General features: G+C 41.9%; 1 protein-coding gene across 2 annotated transcripts; it reads left to right on the forward strand.

The window, feature by feature from the left end:
- The first annotated feature begins 1,612 nt into the window (after positions 1-1,612).
- Positions 1,613-20,916, forward strand: si:ch211-195o20.7 (cytospin-A). 2 transcript variants are annotated; one of them, XM_055006172.1, is made up of 12 exons: positions 1,613-1,977; positions 2,557-2,685; positions 4,846-5,439; positions 5,675-5,727; positions 13,676-14,217; positions 14,582-14,678; positions 14,788-14,854; positions 16,330-16,390; positions 16,719-16,815; positions 18,361-18,477; positions 18,576-18,635; positions 18,742-20,916. In XM_055006172.1, exons 2-12 carry the CDS (start codon positions 2,646-2,648, stop codon positions 18,829-18,831), a joined length of 1,818 nt encoding a protein of 605 aa, XP_054862147.1. In that variant the 5' UTR covers positions 1,613-1,977; positions 2,557-2,645; the 3' UTR covers positions 18,832-20,916. The 2 variants fall into 2 exon arrangements, with proteins under 2 accessions (XP_054862147.1, XP_054862148.1); XM_055006173.1 differs by lacking the exon at positions 1,613-1,977 and adding an exon at positions 1,993-2,423.
- The last annotated feature ends 112 nt before the right edge of the window (positions 20,917-21,028 follow it).

Genomic DNA, 21,028 nt, shown 5'->3' on the forward strand with positions numbered 1-21,028 from the left:
TCAATGTCCTCAATTTACCGAGTGGGACTTTCTGAATCATAATTCTTCTTCAGAATCAGTCCCAAAATGTATATTTTAATTCTTGCAGTACTACAACTTTCAGAATCATTGGTTAGCTGGTGTGCTCAGGTGTGAAATAGAAGAATATGGTCTAAAGGAAGCAACAGTGTAGAGTTGCATCTAAACTATTTTAAAGCAGAAAGAGACTATTTTAATGGTGAAAAAACATTAATATGTTACTAAAACACAGAGTTTTTAGACCAAGAGGGACTTTAATGTCATCTGCACTGGAGTCACAGTAAGCAGCTACAGACTTGCCTAAAAATGCTGATTTTTTTTATTTTTTTTTCCATTTTCTAATTAATACTAAAGAGCCTATCTAAGTAGAGACTAATTGCAAGTAGTTGATTAATGTGGGTATAATGCGAAATAAAGTTAGAATTCATAGATCCAAATCCTTCTAGTGCCGGATGCCACAATTTGGTAAGATTACCAGCTTATATGAATTACGTTTTTCAAACAGGTGTACAAAAATCTTTTATGAAAGTTAAAGTTGAAAATATTAACTTTAAATTTTTTCTCTCAGCTTCAGGTTTGTGCATTAAAACTTGTATTTCTTACTAAATGTAGACTAATATCTTTGGTCTTTTTTCTGTTTGTCTATTTTACAAGCAATACTTGCATTTATGTAAAGGCTAGTCATTAAACTTGGGAGCCTAAACATACTACATTAGTTTAAAGCTCTCGCTGTCATCATGTGGGTCAATATATAATTGTGGGACTTTTTGTAACATAGTTGACAAGTATCATAGTTGACATTTTTGCTGTTTTCAGGCCTAAAATCAACATGAACGCCTATAACCAAACACCACATGGCATTTTTACAGAAAGATTCTTCTAAAATACTATATGTACAATTGATAAAAATTTAAATTGAAAGTTATTCATAAAGATATTGTAGTAAACCTGTTCACATGACATAAATCCACACTTGACTCACACACTACTTTGTATGAAATAACTCAAAGTCTTGCCAGTCTTTTCTTCAGGAGGAAATGACATCATGTGGAGCAGGTCATGTGATCTGGAATTAACACACTTCCTTGAGAGGTGGTTTTGTAATATTGTAATATATTGTATATTGCCAGAAAATAAATATCTGTTATGATTATCACAACCGAATAGAAAGAACACAATCAAAAGAATTTTTTGAATAAGCTCATTGTATTATTTTTTAGCTAATCGGAAGGTGGTTGTTTTTAATTTGGAAAGTTATTTAGTTGACATTTTAGTGATATCCAGTCATTTTTTTTATAAATAAGTGATTGTTTCCATAATAAATAATTATGGAATTTGTAAAGACATGATCATAATGAACGCAAAAACATTATATTTTTTTGCTTTTAATAAAAATGTATGCAAGATATATCCCATGGACTTCAAAAGTCCCTCCATTATATATTGACCCATCTTAAAATTCACCTGAGGAATGTGGGAGCCAAACTCTTAATGGGAAAGTAGGAATACATTACATTCAGTAAAAACTTAAAGTATGGGAAGAGCATGGTCCAACCAGGAGCTATGTGGTACAGTAGGTCAGTGGGTCACGATAAAGCTAAGAGCTGCCACCCTCCACCAGAGGCAACAGGTTTGTCCTGACAGCCGAACTGTGCCCTCCAGTGGACACATCCGACGCACATCGGAGCCACCGGTCATCCGTGGTCACAGTTGGCGTCTTTCTTTGCTTTGTTGTGCGGATTAAAACCAGGTTTAGTGTTTTCTAACAAGAGCAAAGAAAATGTCGCTTGGTTTCGTCTTTGCTCAGTAGCTTTTGGACTTGTTTCCGTCGCCTCTGCTCAGTGAGGACGCAGCGAGGCGGTGCGCCTGGAGCACAGCATAAAGCGTGGAGGAGCAGAAGAAGAAGCGTTCGGCAAACGCTCAAAAGCAGGATTTGGGATTATTTATCCGCGTTCATAGGTCTGTATCCGCTTTTCGTGGCTTGTTAAACTGAAGGTGTGACTTTTAACGCGACGGATGAAAAGTTAGTCTCTTTACTGCACTCTCTTGACAATAGCGCTTCGGGGTTGCGGCTGAAAGTTTTGATTGCGCGTCTGTGGCGCAAATATTTGGCCTTAGAGCTATAATGTTATGTTACATTAAGGTGAATTTGTTCTGCTGGTAGCTTGGACTGCTTAAGTTGCTCTTGATGGTGCGGATTGCTACCTCTGTGCTGGTTTTGGTGCATTTCTCCAAATCATTCATGTGCATTGGCAGACATGCCAACAGCTTTGTTTGCCTCATGTGGTCGCACTGCTGCGTCCTGCCTCAGCTTCTGATCTCATTCACCTCACTATGTAAAAACACTGATTTTCTTACCATTCAAATGAGCAGCATGAGCTACATCCACTTGAGAAGGAAACGAGGTTGGTGCTGTTTATTGCTGTAGTCACTGCATTAATTCTAAGCTGTGTAACAGTGCATGACTCTACACCCATCATTTTTACTGGATGTTCTCTCCATCTGTGTGTGTGTGTGTGTATCTGTGGGTGTGTGTAGGTCACCTCCACTCTGCCACTTTGGGCTGATTGAAAGTGCAACAAGCACCTGCAGGGCCGCGTCACAGGCCCAAACCCTATTACTGCAGTATGGGCAACTTTTCCAGCAAGGACGGACATGGACCCACAGGTAGGTCAGCACTCTCTCTCAAACACACACAATTTTGAGTCCACAATTCCTCTGTTTTTTCTTAATTTAGCTCTTGTCACATCACCTGCCTTGAATTTTCTTTGCTTCTCTGTATCCTGAAATGGATTTCAAATAGTTGGCACTGTGCACAGACGGCTGGCAATCTGTTTATGTGTGTTGGCCTTGTGTTTTAAGTAATGCCAGCACACCTCAAAGCTTTGATTTGTGTAGTAGTAGAAGAATGAGGACAGGGGAGGGAAGAAGAGGAGAGATACAGTAAGAGTGAGCATGCTAGAATTCCCTAAAAAGAGAGGGTGGATGAGGAGTGATCAGGAAACTGAAGACAACAAAAGGAGAAGCAAGCGGAAAGTGTGTGTGTGCATGTGTGTGTGTGTGTGTGCGTGTGTGTGTGCGCGCGCTGAGCGGCAGCCGTGTTGCTCAGTGAGTGGTCATTCTCCTCGCGTCCCCGTGTGATTCGTTCTGGCCCCGCCGGGCCAGCTGTGATGAATCGGCAGAATTCCCCAGCTCAGCACAAGGGCAGGGGATTAATCATAGGAAGCCTAATGCTATCTGACACACACACACTCACAGAGACCTCAGTGGACACACAAACACACACACACACACACATACTGCCTCACATTCAGTCAATCTGCCAGCCGTGCGCATGGTTGGACGAGCGCATTAAGTTTTGGAATGAAGAAATAAAAAGCAGGGGCGGTATGGGAGCCTTATTAGACAATCCCGTCATTCTTTCTCAGTGATTTGGCCTTGCAGCAGGTGGGGCATGACTTTGGAAATGTTCAGCTGCCGCTCTTACATCACTTAAGAAAAAAAAAACCAAGCCCACTTATTTTGCTAGTAGCGAGGCTTTTGTCCAAACAAGGACAAAGGGAGAAAGAAAAGAAGGAGACACTGTGCACACTAATTCCCATCACTTCGTATTGGTGCCACGCTGTGATGGGAAGGAATGCTGAGGCAAAAAGCGGAAATCACTTGTTATTGTGTCAAGTTTTGCCACCAATTTATTGGCCCACAGCTGCAAATGTGTCTCTATATGGGAAACATTCATCCTCTGTGTGAGCATGAATTTGGAGAATGAGCGTCGCAGTGACTCCACGGATGAGCAGTCCCAGAGGAATGTCTGTATTACAGCATTCATCTTCAGGGGCACGGCCTCGGTTGTTTTGCTGGTCAGTGAGGCCATGTTGCTCTGGTCACCTCACTGACAGCGTCAACATGCCTGACTGGTGACTACAGTACTATTTTCTTTCTTCGTCCTGTCTACAGTTCAGCTGTTCCATCAGTTCTTTCAGTCTGTCTTGTTCTATTTCCAACAATGACTCAGAAGTTTAAAGACTTCCTACATTAACAAATGTGCTTTGCTTATTACTCTTGGAAAGCGGTCATGCGTCAATCAAGTGTGAAGTAAATTTTTCAATGAAGAAGAAGGATTAGAGGGAATTTTAAGGCTGGTTTTTTGTGTGAAAGAATAGAGAAATAAATTGTTACCTATAGACGGGCTGCTACCACAGAATATGTTTAATCTAATGGTTAATTTTCTTCTAAAAAAATCAAAAGAAACATATTATTTAACCAAAGTTTCAGCTTTATGAGTGTATTTATCATCTGCAAGGATGTAATATATTTAAATTATATTAATGAACAGACAACACTTATGGTATTTGTGACTTTTTTGGCACTGCGTCGTCTAGAATAGTGCTTGTCAGTTTTCTCTTCAGGTGCTTGGGCATTGCACTGTCAACAAAACTTTGCACATTTTACAGATCACCATATTGTGATATTTTGTACTCCCATACTTTGCAATCCTACATGTAAATGAGTTGGACTCTGCTGCAGCCACCATTGTCTGAGCATTGTAGTGTTGGGTGCTGCTGACCAATGATTGGAGCCAAAACTGTCTGACATCATGAGGCAGCAATTATATAGTCACACACAGAAGGAAAACACTTATGATAAATTGAAGCATGAAAACAATTTTAGGAGACGTCATTTTCAGTGTCAGTGCTATTGATTTTCCAAAGTTATCGCGGCACAGTATTGTTCAATATCTTGAGGATTTTTGGAAACAATTTTCAAACTTGTATTTCACGTGTTCTTCTTTGCTCTGAACTGAATGTTTTCTTTCTCTTTCTGTAGCGGCCCATGGGGACAGTTTCCACACTCCACCTACGACTCCACAGAGCGATGGAGCTGGTGTCATGCCTGCTGGTCTCCAGCTTCAACCTTCCCCTACGGCCCTAGTTTCACCTCCACCTCCATTATCAGCCATCACACCCGGTGGAAAGAGATCACAGCACAGCAACCCGACCACTCCCAGCACTCCCATTCCCCCTCCTGAGTGGAGGCCTCCTCAACCAGCAAAGAGCTCCACAGTTGGTTCTGGAGTTAGCCCAGTGCACAACAAACCAGGAAGTACTGCAGCAGCCAGAGGGCAGGCTGTTTTGGGGGGGAGTGGAAGTCCACCTACCTCGACTCCAAGGACTCCAGGCTCTCAGGGGAAGAGTGTGGCTGTCAAACCGACAAAAAGTCCTACTTTTCAGTGTAACGCCTCACCTGTGGTGGAAAGCTCTTTGAGGCTGAACTGGAGGGAAACGGACAGTGGTCTGAGTCAATCTCTGCCAATTCCTGAAGTGAAGGACAACCAAGGCGAAGAACTGGAGAAGCTGCTGGAGGAGTGTAGGAGCACACTGGGAATCACTACCAGTCAGGGCGAGACCATAAACACAGCAGGCAAGAGTAAAATTAGTCCGTCCTAGTAGTGGTATTTCAGTTTCCAGTACATTTTCCCCACTTTGTAAGTGTTGGAATAATAAACAGGCCTACAGAGTTTTTGTTTGCGTACTATTCATTTCATTGCAGGCCCAATATTTCCCCTGTTTTAAGAAGGGCAAGTTCTTTTCCTTGACATTTTCTAGTATTTGATATGCATGCGATGTCTTCTGACATTTCTGTATCCTTCCCTCAGAGATACTGCAGCATCTGCTGACAGAAATGAAGAGTTTGAAGAGTACTTTGCAGGTGAGATGTGTGACAAACTTTTCCCTCTCAATTTTTAGCTGTGTTGGGTTTAGCTGGGTTGTTGTGGTACTAATTGTTACAGATTTTGAACTAGTCTGACTGAATGGATGCAGACTGTTTCATGTGGGACGTCTCCTCACACCTCCTATCCGTGCGTTAGCATTTTCAAACCTCGACAAAACCTCAGAGCATCGATGTGATACAATGAGATGTGATTATATCAGTTTACATCTAGATTAGCGATGTATCGAATGTGGTTTTAGTAGAGTGGCATGGCCAAAACAACTTGAAAAATGTCCAGAGTTCATACAGGACTGATGGCTGCTTTTATCCATTTTCTGACCTGGCCTACGTCAGCTAGAGTTGACTGGCCACATCTTTTTATTCCAGCAGTGGTATTCACTAGTAGTGTTGACTTGACCAATGTATTGATCCATTCCACTTCACACAAGGTTCTATCAGTTCAATAAATTTATTCAAGAACCGGATACAACTGCTAGTCATCTGTGGTTTTACTGAGTCCACAGTAAAAGTGTAGGCAGGCCTCACTTCAAGGGCACTGACGGTCCTATCATGTTTGTCTTTTAGGAAAAGTTATATCAAACAGTTAGTTATGTATGTCTCTTGCTGGTTTTCTTGCATTTTTGTGGGGAATTGGCTTTTTTAATAGCAGTGCTTACCTCCCCACAGGTGCAAATGAGCTCCATGGCGCTATTTTACAGCAGCACTGTCACTGCATCCTGAGGTTAACACCAGCCAACATGACTGTGATTGGTTCAACCAAATACAAACAAAGCAGATTGTTTTTTTCCCTTATAGCAGAATGATTATAAAGTGCAGTCAGACCATTCCCCAGTGCTGACATAGCACTCACTACAAAATTATATTAAAGAGAGTTTGGCAAACGGTCACTTTGTGTCACATAGCTTGATCCATCACTTTGTCAGTGCTGAAGAATGATCTGACAGCGCCTTATCATTTTACTATAGAGGGGAAAATCCTCTGGATTGATTGTATTTCTTTAAACCAATCACAGTTGTCTTGGGTGGTTGTAATCGCAGGATGCAGCTATGGGGCCCGTGAAAACAGTGATGAGGGGAATTGTTTTGGTGGAACATTTGCATTCAGGGAAGCCAGCATTGTCATTAAAATGGATAATTCACTAAAAGAACCAGGCAGGCTTGCCTTATTGCACGATCTAGTCCTCTGCATAACTTGCAATTTTCAGTGTGTGGGTTGCTAGTTGGGAGGTTGTTGTTGCTGTTTCCCGAAGCGGAGGGGGATTTTGAAACCAATAACATGCAGATAGTGGCAGTCGTATACCTGAATATCACATCCAGTTCAGCAGACCAGGATCACACTGACGGAGGGGACACCTCAGTCTACTAAAGATTGATGTTTTTAAATCCTCATTTTAGAATCTGCTTTGTTTTACTTACCAAAATGCACTTTTTCTATTATTAGTCCTGTTTTTCTTTCATCAAAAACACTTTATGCCAACACAATTGAATGAATAAAGTAGATACAAATGTAAACAGGAAGTCATGCACAAGTCAGCGTACTACTCATGACCTTTGAGGCAGGAGATAACACCAACACACACATTCTGTCACACGCCAACCCTTCCACCCCCCATCACAATAGGCCTTGGAATGGGCCCCGCTAGGCCCCCTGGGAGCTGCAGCTTTGCTAATGAAGGTCTTCCTGTCCAGTGCTTCTCCTGAGAGGCCCAAAAGAGGACAATGATTGAGATCGTCTTCTGTCTAAGAAGATAGAGTAGATCAAAGATGATTGCTTATGATTGTGATCAAGTCTTTAATGCTAGCAGAACACCTGTTGCTTTTATTGCTGTGGATTAAAAATAAGTTTGAAGGAAAGATTTTAGTCCTCTTTGTTGGACTCTTGGTGAAATACACTTGTCCACTAGGGACCCACTGGCTTTTTTGGACTGACTCTTTATTGGGACCAAAACCAAAAATGCAATGACCTAAGCACAGTAAAAGTTATATAGAAATCTGCAGAAATTCTTCAGTCCAATTTTTTGGGCGTTTCATACTCATATGAGGATGGTGATGTTCTTTGGTAATTTCCTGTGAGCCATTCCTTCCAACTCCTGACCCTCCCTTATGAGGATTGTAGCTAGAGGCTCCCAGCTTCCTCTAGATCTGCCACAGATTATAACAGCTGGAACATGGCCTACGGGGTCCCTCCCTTATCCCCATCTCTTTACCTCCTTTTTTCCCCCCTTGGTGACTGTCTTCCCTTCTTTTATTTTGGCATGCATTTGAATCAGAATGATTTTAATTGCATATTTGTAAGTACAAATCTGGCTCACAGGGCCATCCTGGCTCTACTGCTCCACACCTCCTTCATGTCAACTCTCTCTACTTGATATTCAATCTCACTGCCTTCTGTTTTTTTCCTGCTTCATCCTTCTTTCACTTTCCCACATCCCTATAAGAGACTTAGAAATATAAGCTTTGCCCGGGCCAGCTGAACCTCAGAGAGACTGTGGTGTAGCGCTGAGAGGTAGCCGTGTTATGGAAATGGGGGCAATCCAACACTGTGTTTACATGGGCCCTCAGTAGGGTGATATAAGCTAGCATGGCTCGACTTTATGAACCCGCTCAGTCTGCTCTGCTGTCCTGGGATCCTTTTTTTTTTTTTTATGTGGAGAGCCAGAGAAGGGGAGTACAGTACGGAGGAGGGGGTTCACATTCGGCTGTTCGGGAGACAAAACGTGTTTTGTTTTGTACTGTGCGTCGAGGTAGCGGGGGCTGAGGGCTGCTGCTTGCAGTCACTGACTGGCCATGCGTTTTTGTGTGTGCACTGCACGTGAGATGCAAGACTCACAAACACGTACAGATGCATTGAGAGTCTTGGCTTCAGAGGACAGCCTTCCCTCCTCCTCCTTCGACTCCCTCCCTTTACTGTGCCTCTTTGCCTGTTTCTTTCTCCATCAGAGAGCTGACCGCTGCACCCTGAGAACTCAAACAATTACTCTACGACTTCTGCTGCAGTGGTACTCTCTATCTGATCCCTCTCTTCCTTTTTACTTTTTCTACCTTTCTTCTATCTCACTTCCTTCCCTCCTACTCTGCGCTTCCACCTCATCCATCTCTTTATCTGACCTCAGCTTGCTTAAGCCTTTTTCTTTAACTCTGACCCCTTTTTTGACCTTTTTTCCATGTAATTTAAGAAGCCATTATTCCAGTCACAGTCTGACAGTTAAGCCTGTCTTACGTGCTTTGTTCATCTGTCTTCATCGCCTCTTTCCCAAAATGCCCACGTCTTTCTCCATCTATCCCACAGTTAAAATATATTTTCAATGTACTGTACTGTAGTTAAATCGAATGCTGAAAAACACATGATTACCCAATGTGCAACAGACTCATGAGGATGTTATCCAATGTACCATCTGTCTGTGCTTATGTGCACAACCAGTCTTCAATTGTCTTAACCAACAAGAATGAAAACACCCCATTCATGGCTCAGCAGTGGGTGTGTGTGGGTGGCTGGTCAGATTTGCACTCCCTCCAGGAGATTTAGTCGATCTCAAAGGCCTGCCTTGGAATCAGTTCCAGGTGACTGCTGCTGGAGATTTCCAAGAAGGTTCTCCCTGCTCTCTTTTCTCCTCGCTAGGCTGCTCCGGCAAAACAGGCCCAAAAAGGCCCCAAATCCAGAGGCCTCTAAGGCTGGTCACATGTAGAATGAAGATTTAGTAAGTCTGGGAGGAGGCCTAGTGTATGTGCAGTGCATGGTAAATAGCAGAGACTTAGGAAACTTTGCTGTGATAACTACAGTTATTTTGTGCTGTACGTGTGTGTGACTGCTATGGAGGGAGTGAAATGTCTTGATAGGAGTTGAATACATTTTATTTTTTTTAGGGCCAATACTGATTATTTATAATCAACAGGGCTGATAATCAATATTTGGCATCAATAAAAATTTTATTCTTTGTATTAAGATTTAGAATAACACAAAACTTTTTTTTTGTTTACGTTTTTCATATGGTTAATTATGAAATAACTTTTCCATTAGTGTTGATCGACCATGACTCATCAGTCAGATAGTTGGTGACTACAAATAGAGAAAAGTGGTATAAGTTAGAATCGAATTTTTTAAATTAGAAATCAGTTAAAAAAACATTCACTCTACAGATAATTGGAAAAATGCAAAATATGGGCTCTGATGATCAGCTAAACTGATAATCGTTTGACTCCTTGTCTTTAAATGTGGAGTGGATTCAGTCATTTTAGAATACACACTACAAGCTGTGTAAATCTGGAGAAACATTAGTGTTTGCATGATTCTCGACATATTTGTTAGAAAGACTGGGTATGGAGGTGAAGTAGGGACAGATGGTTGGACCACACACTCACACATACACACTCAGCGCACAATCTCCAAGTGTGCTGGACCCATTCCAAGAATCGTCAGGAACTAAGATGTGCATCAAGAGTAAAGACAAGTGTGTGTGCTTGTCATGGCTGGATACCACATCTGGTCTTGCAGTGGGGCACCAGGTCAGGTCTTGAGGGACTAAGTGAGTGTGTGTCTAAAGACTGACAATCCACACCCTTATCTCAGTGTGAACTGAGGAGCGCCCCTTCCTGTTTCCTTAAACAGACATGCTCCAGTTGGAGTGTCCACATTGAGATAACAAAGGCTCTGTGAAGACAAGATCCTTCAAGTCCAAGTGGGTGTTTTTAGTTTAACTTAATACAGAACTTGCAGAACTCCAAACAGTAACCGCTATCCTGATACCCATTTGACGTGTGCTGGCAGGGAGAGTGTATGGACGTGTGTGAGAAAACGTCACAATGTGGTTTGGTGTTGAGGTAAAAGAATAAGCGAGGTGTATTTGTGGGAAAGAAGAAGGGAATATGATGTGTGTGTGTGTGTGTGTGTGTGTGTGTGTGTGCGTGTGTGCGTGCGTGCGTGCGTGCGTGCGTGCGTGCGTGCGTGCGTGCGTGCGTGCGTGCGTGCGTGTATCCACCGTAATCAAGTCCAGCTGTGGTCTTGAGTCACTGGTCAGATGAAGGAGCGACTTGGCTCAGACGTCGCCTCCTCCTCCACATCTCCATCCATTCTTCATCTAATTACCAACCTTGCCGACCCCTGGGCTCCTCAGCACTCCATCACAAGCTTGCATTGCTCCACAGTCTGTGCCTCCATTAAGTCTGTGTGTGATTTCAACCACTTTTATTGTCCTCACTCTCTTCTTTTCCATTTTTTCACCTCCCCCCTACCTCTCCTTTTATGATGATGGTTGCTTAACATTTTTTAATAGTCTGGTATCATTTACCTCTTGGCTTCGGTGGTTCTGAAAGCTTCTTTTGATGTCTGGGGTAGTGTTTGTGCATGTCTGAGGCTTGACTACTCAAAGAATGAAAACTGGAAACTTTTTTCTGCATCGCTCATCCTCAAAGATGTGAAAGTGTTTCCGTGTAAGATCCTCATTTCTAAATGGTGACAAAAAAAAAACAAAACTGTTATTGGATTGCAGCCACAGTGATGTAGACACAGAATGTAGTTTCACAATGCAAATCTTGGCTCGGCTCCGAAAATGTTGCTCAAATCTGTGTTTATTTTTTTCTGTGTCCCAACTTGTAAATGTTATTATTTCTAAAGAAAAAGTGAGTGAAACACTTTTGGCTCATGATTCAGTTATGCCTCATTAGAGATGTGTTGCCAGTCCCGGCTCTCTTGGCTTGCTGGGGCTTGCTGTTCAGTTCAGTTCAACTTGTTGTCTTCTAATGAGTCTAAATGAATATTTGATTGTTCATTTGATTACAGTCAGTGTCTGCACTGCAGAGGATTCAGCTATGCTTGGTTTTGGCAATCAGATCCAGTTAAGATACTTGAATAGGAAAAATGTCTTTGTCTGCACTGTGTGATGGTTATCCCTTTTAACTTTCCATCTCACAGTATCATGGGATTAAAAGTTTTATGGAATTTGTCCTGTAATCCTTCGATTTGTGACAGATTATCTGTCAGACTAATGACATTCCCATTTGCTTTTGTTGTACTTTGTCTTGAAGATAACTTTACACCAATCAGCCACAAGATTTCAACCTAAAACCTGCCTAATATTGGGTGCGTCCCACTGCTGCCACCAAAACAGTTTATTTTCTAACATATCCCTCTCAGGTTCATTTGGATTAAGATCTAAGGAATCCAAGTCAACACCTTGAGCTCTTTATCAAATTCTTAAAACCATTCCAGAAAATATTTGATTGTATCGTGTACAGGGCGCATTATCTGGTCAGGGAATTGCTATGAAGGCGTATGCGTGGTCTATCAGTTTTACTTTAGGCAATATCATTGTAACATCCATATGAATACCAAGATGCAAAGTTTGCCACCAGAACAACGCTCAAAGCATCATACTGCCTCTGCTGGCTTGCCTTCTTCTAGTAATGCATCCTGTTGCCATTCTCTCAAGGAGAATGATGCACACGCACCTGGGTATCCACATACATAAAAGAAAAAACAATTCATCTGGTCAGGCCACCTTCTTTCATTGTTTCATGGTTCAGTTCTGACTCTGACATGCCCATTTTATGGCACTTTTGATTGTGGACAAGGTTCAGCATGGGCACTGCCTAGTCTACAGCTTCACATGCATTAACATAAGATAAGATAATCCTTTATTGCTCCCCATGCCAGGGGAAATTTCCATTGTTACAGCAGCAACATCTTTCACGGCAGCACTAAACATATGTACAATATTAATAATATATTATAATAACAATAATGTGTACAATATATATAAGAATGAAAAAATAAATACAGTATTGCTACACTATAAATGACAGCAGCATAAAGTGGCTTGTGGAATAAATGTAACTGTAAAAGTGCAGATTTACCCACGGTTTGAGATGATGTGATATAGTCCAGTTTATGGCAACATTAGCCAGCGATGCTGATGTTGTACAGTCTTACAGCAGATGGGATGAAGGACCTGCGATAGCGCTCTTTCTTGCAGGGTGTATGTCTAAGTCTGCTGCTGAAGGAGCTGCTTAAAGACCCCACAGTGTCATGCAGTGGGTGAGAGGGATTGTCCATGATGGATGTGAGCTTTGCCAACATCCTCCTCTCACCCACCTCCTCTATAGAGTCCAGGGAACAGTCCAGGACAGAAACCAGCCCTCCTGACCAGTCTGTTTAGTCTCTTTCTGTCCCTTTCAGTCCTCCTTTGCTTCACAGCAGACCACTGCATAGAAAAGAGCAGACGCTACCATAGTGTCATAAAATATCCGGAGCAGTGACCTGCACACCCCAAAGCACCTCAGTCTCCTAAGCTGAGAGGCTCTGGATGTTCCGGCACAGTTTTCAGTAGTTGGTGCTACAGTTGCTCCTCTGTGGGATCTAACCACACAGACCACCCTATGCTCCCCCATGTGCATCAGTGAGCCTTGATTACCCATGATCCTGAGGCAGGTTCACAGATTGTCCTTCCTTGGACAACTTTTGGTCAGCACTAACCACCACATACCAGGAACACCACACAAGAAATGCAGTCGATTAGTCGTAACAATCTGGCTCTCATCAAATTTGCTCAGATCTTTGCATTTGCCCATTTTTCCTGCTTTCAGCATAAGTTTCAAGAACTGTTTAGCTGCTGCCTGATATACTCCACCTTTTTCACAGTTGCCTTTTTGACAAGGGAATCATCTCACCTGTCAGTGGTTTTAATTTTGTGGCTGATTGGTGTATACTTGCTTTATACTAGATATTACCATTTGACGCTATGAGCCAGCCTCAAAGAACATGGACTCCTAAGTCTTGCTAGAAAGAATTTGCCTGAACCTTGAAACAAATGTGCATCTTTGTAATGTGCAGAAATGTTTAACTTTACTAACCGTAAATGTCCGATTGCGATTCTGAAATTGCTAAGCATCAACATAAGCGTAGTTGGAGTAACCCACTGTTTACCTTTCAGACGGAACGTGGCGAGTGGCAGCAGTTCCAGGCTGACCTCCAGGTGGCGGTGTCAGTGGCAGACCGCCTGAGAGCTGAGGCAGAGGAAGAACTGACGGCGCTCCGAACGGCCCACAAAGACATTGAAAGGGAGTTGGCGGCTGCCCAGCAGAGACAGAAGGAGGCCGACATGCAGCTGGTCACCCTGAGAGGCGAGTTAAAGGAGAGCAGGCAGAGACTGGCTACTCTGACCCAGGCTCAAGATAAAACCGAATCCCGGGTTACGAGTCAGGAAACAGAAAGGCCCAACGGAGAATCCAACAACCCTGACGGCAAAGAAGGATCCCAGAGGGGCAGGGAGAGGGGGATGTACAGACTGGGAAGAGAAGCAGTGGAAAGTAAGAGTAAGAATGAAGTGATGAAGACTGTTGTTGGCGAGGAGGCGAGAACAGACTGTAAAGGTGTGACTAAGCGGTATCTGAGAAATGTGACCAATGAGGAGGGGAGTGCAGAGGAGGTGCCATCCAATGAGACACGTAGGACGTTAACTACAGAGAGGTCAAGGTAAGACAAACAGCTTGATATTGTGCTTTCCTAAAGATGCACGAAACAAAAAGTGTTTCTGCAGCACATTACTACAGCACAGTTTTGTGTAAGTGGCACTTTCATGTTTTCAGGCAGATTTGTCAAAACAAAGCCTCTCAGTCCTCCACATTTCTTTTCTCTGGCATAACATGCAGAAATGGATTACAATTACCAAATTTGGTCAGCGCTGTGGTTTTGGTTTCTTTTGAATGTGTTGCTTCGCTGGGCCACTTGAGGACACTTAGAGCAGTTAGATTTGCAGCTGGAGCAGAGTGAAACAGCTGTCCCGCAAAAATGCCATCAAAAACAGTTTATCGGGTCTGTTCGTTTTCCTGTGCTGCAGAAGCCTTTCCAGATTACCTGCAACCTCAGACTCCCCAACTATGCAGAATGGAACCCTCCAGTCGAACACTGCTGCAACAATTGGGCCTACAAACAAGGTGAGATGATCCTTATTTGAACTTAGTCAATAATTAGAAAATGTTTATGGGTTTCATCAGTGTGGGTTGCAGTTGTGCCGAATTTGGATGATTCTTGTTTGTTTTCAAGAACTTGGCGCAACTGAGAGGGCGAAAAAATCTGGATTGGCAAGAAACAAAGTCCAGCAATGACACAGGTGTGCTTTTCACTTTTTTATTCTAACATTGTTAATGGTATCTTGGTGAATTTTTGACAACTAGCTTGATAGAGCAAAGTTTTAAAGAAGTGCTGCTAGGAAGCAAACGTTTTGGAAAACAATCCAGGATTGATTTGTGTTTTAAAGAAAAGCAGCTTTGCAAACATGTTATGAGGAAAGAAATATTCAGGACATTTTTTTTTTTTTTTTTTTAAACAAGAATGCTCTTTAAGGCTATTTTAAAGCTTCTCTAATTGGCTTTTTTTATACAAACTTTCCAGAATGTGAAAAGAGAACATCATAAATCGAACCGCAAGTATTTATCACCAAATTTTGCAGTTCCACTCAGCTCTACAGTGTTTTTTAGCATCTTTCCGTTCAAGGTTAGGCAATCTGGTGATAATAAAATGTGGATGAGCTTAATTTCTGCATTTTCTCAAAGTCCCGTTCGCTACAGAAAACACCACAACAACCTTTAAGCAGAAAACCTCATGCTGAAAATTTCAAACAGGACTGCTTGGATCTTTCAGTGAACTGCTTTCCTCTCTGCAGAGGCACCAGAACGGTCCTGTCCGTTGCTATTTTATAGGGGTACCATTGCTGCATCCTGGGCTTAGCACTGACCAGGATGATTGTGATTGGTATAAATAAACATGTCACGGCATTTTTTTTTTTTTTTTGCCCGTTATTCCAGGATGATGGTGACGTGCATCAGTCCTGGGTAGGCAAGACTAACAGTAGGTTGCAGACCAGTGTCAAGGTGTCTTTATTAGTCTCCCTTGGGAGAAATATGTCTTGGACAGAGGGGTCTGCCTCACACACAATACTTACCACTCATACAACAATAACATAACAAATACCCAGAACAAAAATTAAATGAGTGAAATAGAAGTGCAGTGCATTATCACATTGGTTAAGAACAAAAGTGTAATGTGTAAATTCACCATTATGTATAAAAAAAACACAAAACAGAACTCACCCCTTACACTGTTACACACATTGTTATCTGGATATCGCCCTAAACGTCACTGTTGGTTCCCTGTAGTAGCATCATCTCTAGTAGCCGCAGATGGCTGTTTGCACCATATAAACTCACTCACTCTGTCCAAACAGTAGACAGTTAGTTGCTACTTATCTCTTGTTTTTCTCACAAGTTGGAGACCGAAACAGGGCTCGAAGGAGAGTAAATATTAGAAGTACAACTCCGGATGAATTCTAACGTTGCTCTGTGTCTGCAGTGTGAGGAAAGAGGACAATTGTTTGCTAGATATCTTGCCACTTTATATAAGCTGTGTTATAGCTCGATCCACAGCCCCTTAGTGGGCAAAAGTGCATCAATGAATGCTGCCTTACACATGTAGAAGTTTGTGCTGGGATGTTGGAGTGCAGTATTGTGTAGCTAAACCCTAGTGCTCTGATTGTTCATGATGACAACTGTCTGTTAGGTAAAGTAGCATCATTGCTTGTCTTTGTAGGAAAACGTGAGGAGTCTCTAAACAAGTACAACGCAGCTCTCACTGAATTGCCACCCACCAAGTGAGTCCACACACACACACACACACACACACACACACACACACACACACACACACACACACACACACACACACACACACTGACATATTACTGTGTCATTTAGACCAGCTTAATTTCTACATACTTTGTGAATCTAAGTGCTTGTTTTGACTCAAGTTAATTTGCCTGCTGAAATCATAACGTTGAATACTGAGGCCACCTCTCGTACTTAAATCGTGTTAATCACAATTTTTGTCTATATAACTGAGTCAACTGTTATACGGAGATTTTCTTGTCTCTGTCTCTCCAAAAGCCCAACCTCTAACGGCAACTTGTATCTTATTGTCAGGTCCCAGGACGGTTTCAACCTGCTGCTACGTCGCCATGGAGGCTCAAAGAGAAACTCGCTGCTCCGCTGGTGTCAGAACCGAACCCAAGGCTACAAGGTGATCCTGGACCTGATTAGTACACAGGATATGTCTTTCTTTTCTTTTTTTAACCAAATTTTATTTAAACTACATGTTTTTGTACATATGTGCAGCTCAAAAATGGACAAACGAAAACATACACGATACACAAAAACAAATATATATTTCGACAGCACAACTAACTCATGACCTCATCTAGACCCACATAAAGAGGAGAATTTCAAATAAAGTTTAAAGATGAATTACACTGAAGAGCAGCAAGGGGCTATAAAACATGCAGAAATATACAATCCAGACACAAATATCATTACATCTCCTCTTGCAATTCTAACAAAAACATCTCTCCCAGCCAGTCAAATATGTAAAATCAAATTAAGCTAAAGTAAGCAATAACAGGAGCCCATAAATTCATAAAGGAGTCTAACTTCAAATAAAGTTTTGCTGTTATTTTTTCCATTAAATACACTTTCTTTAATCTCTCTCTCCACTGGTAGAGGGTGTGAGGTTGTGGGCTGAGCCAAGACACAGTTATCATTTTCAGTAGCAGGATATGTCATAGATATGCCTTTTTTTCCCCATCGCTTCCTCTGGAATAGAACCGATTATATAGAACAATGGCTCGAGCGGCAATCAATGCTTAAAATGGATCTTATTTCCGCCTGAATCCCCTCTCAAAATAGTTTCAGTTTTGGACGGTCCCAAAATATCTGAGTGTGGTCTCCAGTTTTTCTACAGTTTTCCAGCATGCTTTTTTTTTCTTTATTTCATCAAAGGATTTGTCTTTTTAAAGCTGAACAAGTGCCTGTAGGTGACATGTAGCTGAGTTTTCAGAAGTCTGAAACAGCAAAGTTGTAAATGTGAAGTTATTTTCAGATATGCACTTTGTCCCGTTAATCCAATGGCAACTGACCAATCACATTTCCATAAAAGTCGCATCGGCTGTCTTCCTAGGTAGGACTTAGTATCATTTCTGTGTTACTTGTGCACTGTGACATTACCGGATAGACACACACAGGTACCTGTATTTCGAGTTATGTGAAGTGATTTATGGAAAGATTTTTCCACATTTCAGCACCAGTGTTCATCCAAAAACTTCAAAGAGCTTTTAATGGTCGGTTGGCCAAAAATCACAACACACTTCTCTCACTCACTTTGTTGTACACTTTCAAATCTATTAGGTTACAAAATAAAAGGTCCATAATAATCCGCAATGAAAAGGGACACTAAGAGCTTAAAGATTAATGATGCTGAACAATAATGAATGTAATTCGATTTTTATTTTGCCCTCCAAAAAACATTAAGAGGAGCTGAAGTTTCAGCTCCTTAGAACAATTTCTTTTGAGTTTATTTAATACCTGTGGCATTATCCATATGATTGTCTCCAAGGAGGGATAGCATCAGAAGTAACTTAATTAATTTTAATCATAAATTATCCCTGACATGGAGAAAGGACTGATCAGGATTTACTGGGAAGTCACATTGTGTGCCAGCCACAACAGCACATTTTGTCTGTTACAATGCTTGAACTGACTATATTCTCTTGTATCTTTTCTCTCCATGCAGAATATTGACATTACCAACTTCAGCAGCAGCTGGGCCGATGGTTTGGCCTTCTGTGCCGTCTACCACACCTACCTCCCATCACACATCCCTTACAGCACCCTCAGTCCAGAGAACAAGGTAGGAAATGTGACCGGCGCCTGTGTGATCGATGGCATCAAGTGATTTATGGTGTTCACTTTATTGATTCCCTCTTTTTTTTTTTCTTTTTTTTGTAGAGGGAGAATCTCAGTCTGGCCTTCAAAACAGGAGAAACTGTTGGGATTACACAATCTCTGGTAACAAATCCAACCAGTCAGTTTACTGCCCTCTAACACACACACACACAAAGTAGACTTAGTTTGAATTAAGCTCTTAAATTTGGCTGAAATCTTTGCTCGACAGACAATAGAGGAGATGCTGAGAGCTGGCGGTCCTGACTGGCAGAGGGTCCTGAGCTACATGGAGAGCATGTACCGACACTTTGAGATGTGACTTCCGGAGGTACTGACAAGCAGTCCAATAGCAGATGTTTAAGGACTCTTTCAAGGAAACCAGAAGTGTTTATAATAATGGCTTCCTGAATACCACCATTAATGAGTGTCTGGATGAAATGACATTCAAAGCTACAGTTTGTAACTGTTTGGCTTTAAAATAATCTTTTGCTTGACTTTAAAGTGCAAGATGTCTTGAAAACAGCAATAACAACGGCAAAAAGCCTGTATAAACAAAAGATGTAAGCACAGATGAACATCAGCTGGTCATTTCCATTCATGTTTAATGTGAGTTTAGGCATGCTGGTGCATACAATACAATCATCTTAGCGCATACTTAGTATTTACTTGCTAATAAGTACTCTTGTGTAGTACTGGTTGAGAATCTGACCAACTGAGGAGGAGGAAAGCAGGACTAACATTCCTAACACACCAAAAGTTACATATTGTAGCTTTCAAAATATACATGATTGACAACTTAATAGAAATTGTGAATATCTGGATCTTTTAACCCTTTGATGCATAGACCACATCAGGAGATACCCATTTTCCATTGGATTTGGGTCACTTTTGACCCAGGTTATGCATCAAAGGGTTAAAAGCATTCTTTTGAGGAAGGTGTATGTGCGAGTTGGGATCAAAAAGTTGAGAAACTTTGCCGTTAAAAATCAAAAATCGTACCGGATTTCAATATCGTCCCTGTTGAAGTGGTCTGCTTGTGCAGTGATACACAGCTGTCAGCACTTCTGCAACAATTCCAATGCTGAAAGTCCTGTGTAAACATCTGCGACAGATGCTGAACCTCGTAAACTGTCAAAACGGTGACTCTTCAGCTTGAATGTGACTTTGGGGAAGAGGACGGAGTAAAAGGGAGCCAAGTGATCACATACGCAGTGCAGTGGATTATGAGAATGCAGTCCTGTCACAGTTTAGGTCATTTGCGCCCAGTGTTCTCCCTCAGACACCACAGGATGTTACAGTAGAACCCTGCTTTGACAGTCCAAAACCCTTGAATGTTGAGTAAAACAAGAAGCATGCTCAAGGTGAACTCCTAACTTGATGTGCCTTGTCCGGTTTTGGAAATTGCAAGTTCTTCTCTGGATGGTGCAACAGAATCCCTCCTGGTCACCACTCATGATCTACGACGTGGAAGCTAGGCTCGTCTGGGTGCCGATTGAAACACAATGCAATGATTTCTTTACTTCCCTGGTTTGTGGTCCGTGGAGACTTCTTAGATGTGGACGCACCAATGGTGACAAAAACACTTGTCTCGCTGATTGTGAAACACTTTGAGTATCAACATGGCAGAAGACCACTATTTAAGTGCAGACCATATAGGTTCTCAGCACCAGGCACAGTCTTGGAACTTTTTGATTTCCCCTCATACAAGTTGAGTTGCTGTAAATGTCTCCACACTGGTACTTCACTGGCAGAAAGTACTGTATTACATCATGTCCTTCATGAAATCTGAAAGCAGTCCTCAAACTGCCCATGGTTTTTAATCTGCCAATACATTTTGCCTTTTCGCCTTTATATGTGATGCTTTGCAAGGATTCTGCATTTTTCTGGACCTTTTTAGCACTCTGTATATATGCACTTTTGTCAGCACTTTGTTGGTGTAAGAATGTAATAGTGTACAGTACAGATGTTCCACAACTGCTGTCGCCTTGCAGTGGTTTACATTCAGTAGCAAGGCTGCAGTCCAGTCAGTAGTGTCTGTAGTGATCTTTCCTCTTAGTTTTCTCACGGAAAACCCAATGACTTTGGGACAAAAAAAGTGCCTCAGTGTTATTGCAAGTGTGCCAGTGCTGTTTAGGTGCTCAGGGATGTGTATTACAGGGGTGACGTAGAGCAGAAGCAAATACAAGCCTATACAAGCTTGCACATCCGGTTTCAACATCATCTCGCGTCACACCTGCATCCTCGCTGATGCACAGCTGGTATTGTTAAGTCAAATTTAAAACCGAGTTTGTTGCCAAAGTTTTATTTGCCAAACATTGGATAAATATGCCTTATGTTGTAAAATATGTTTATATGTAACTAGTTTGAAAAACTGATGCCAAAGCAATAAAGAGTTAATATGAAATAGTGTTGTTTGAGCATCATGTAACCACAGAAGGAACATGAACATCTGTTTATGGGCTTTTTGCCATGTAAAGTATTTTCGTTTCTTCAGTTTGTTGAGTTGGGAGGAGCTC

This window comes from Amphiprion ocellaris, chromosome 20 (genome assembly GCF_022539595.1).
Source record: "Amphiprion ocellaris isolate individual 3 ecotype Okinawa chromosome 20, ASM2253959v1, whole genome shotgun sequence".
Classification (NCBI taxonomy): Eukaryota; Metazoa; Chordata; class Actinopteri; family Pomacentridae; genus Amphiprion; species Amphiprion ocellaris.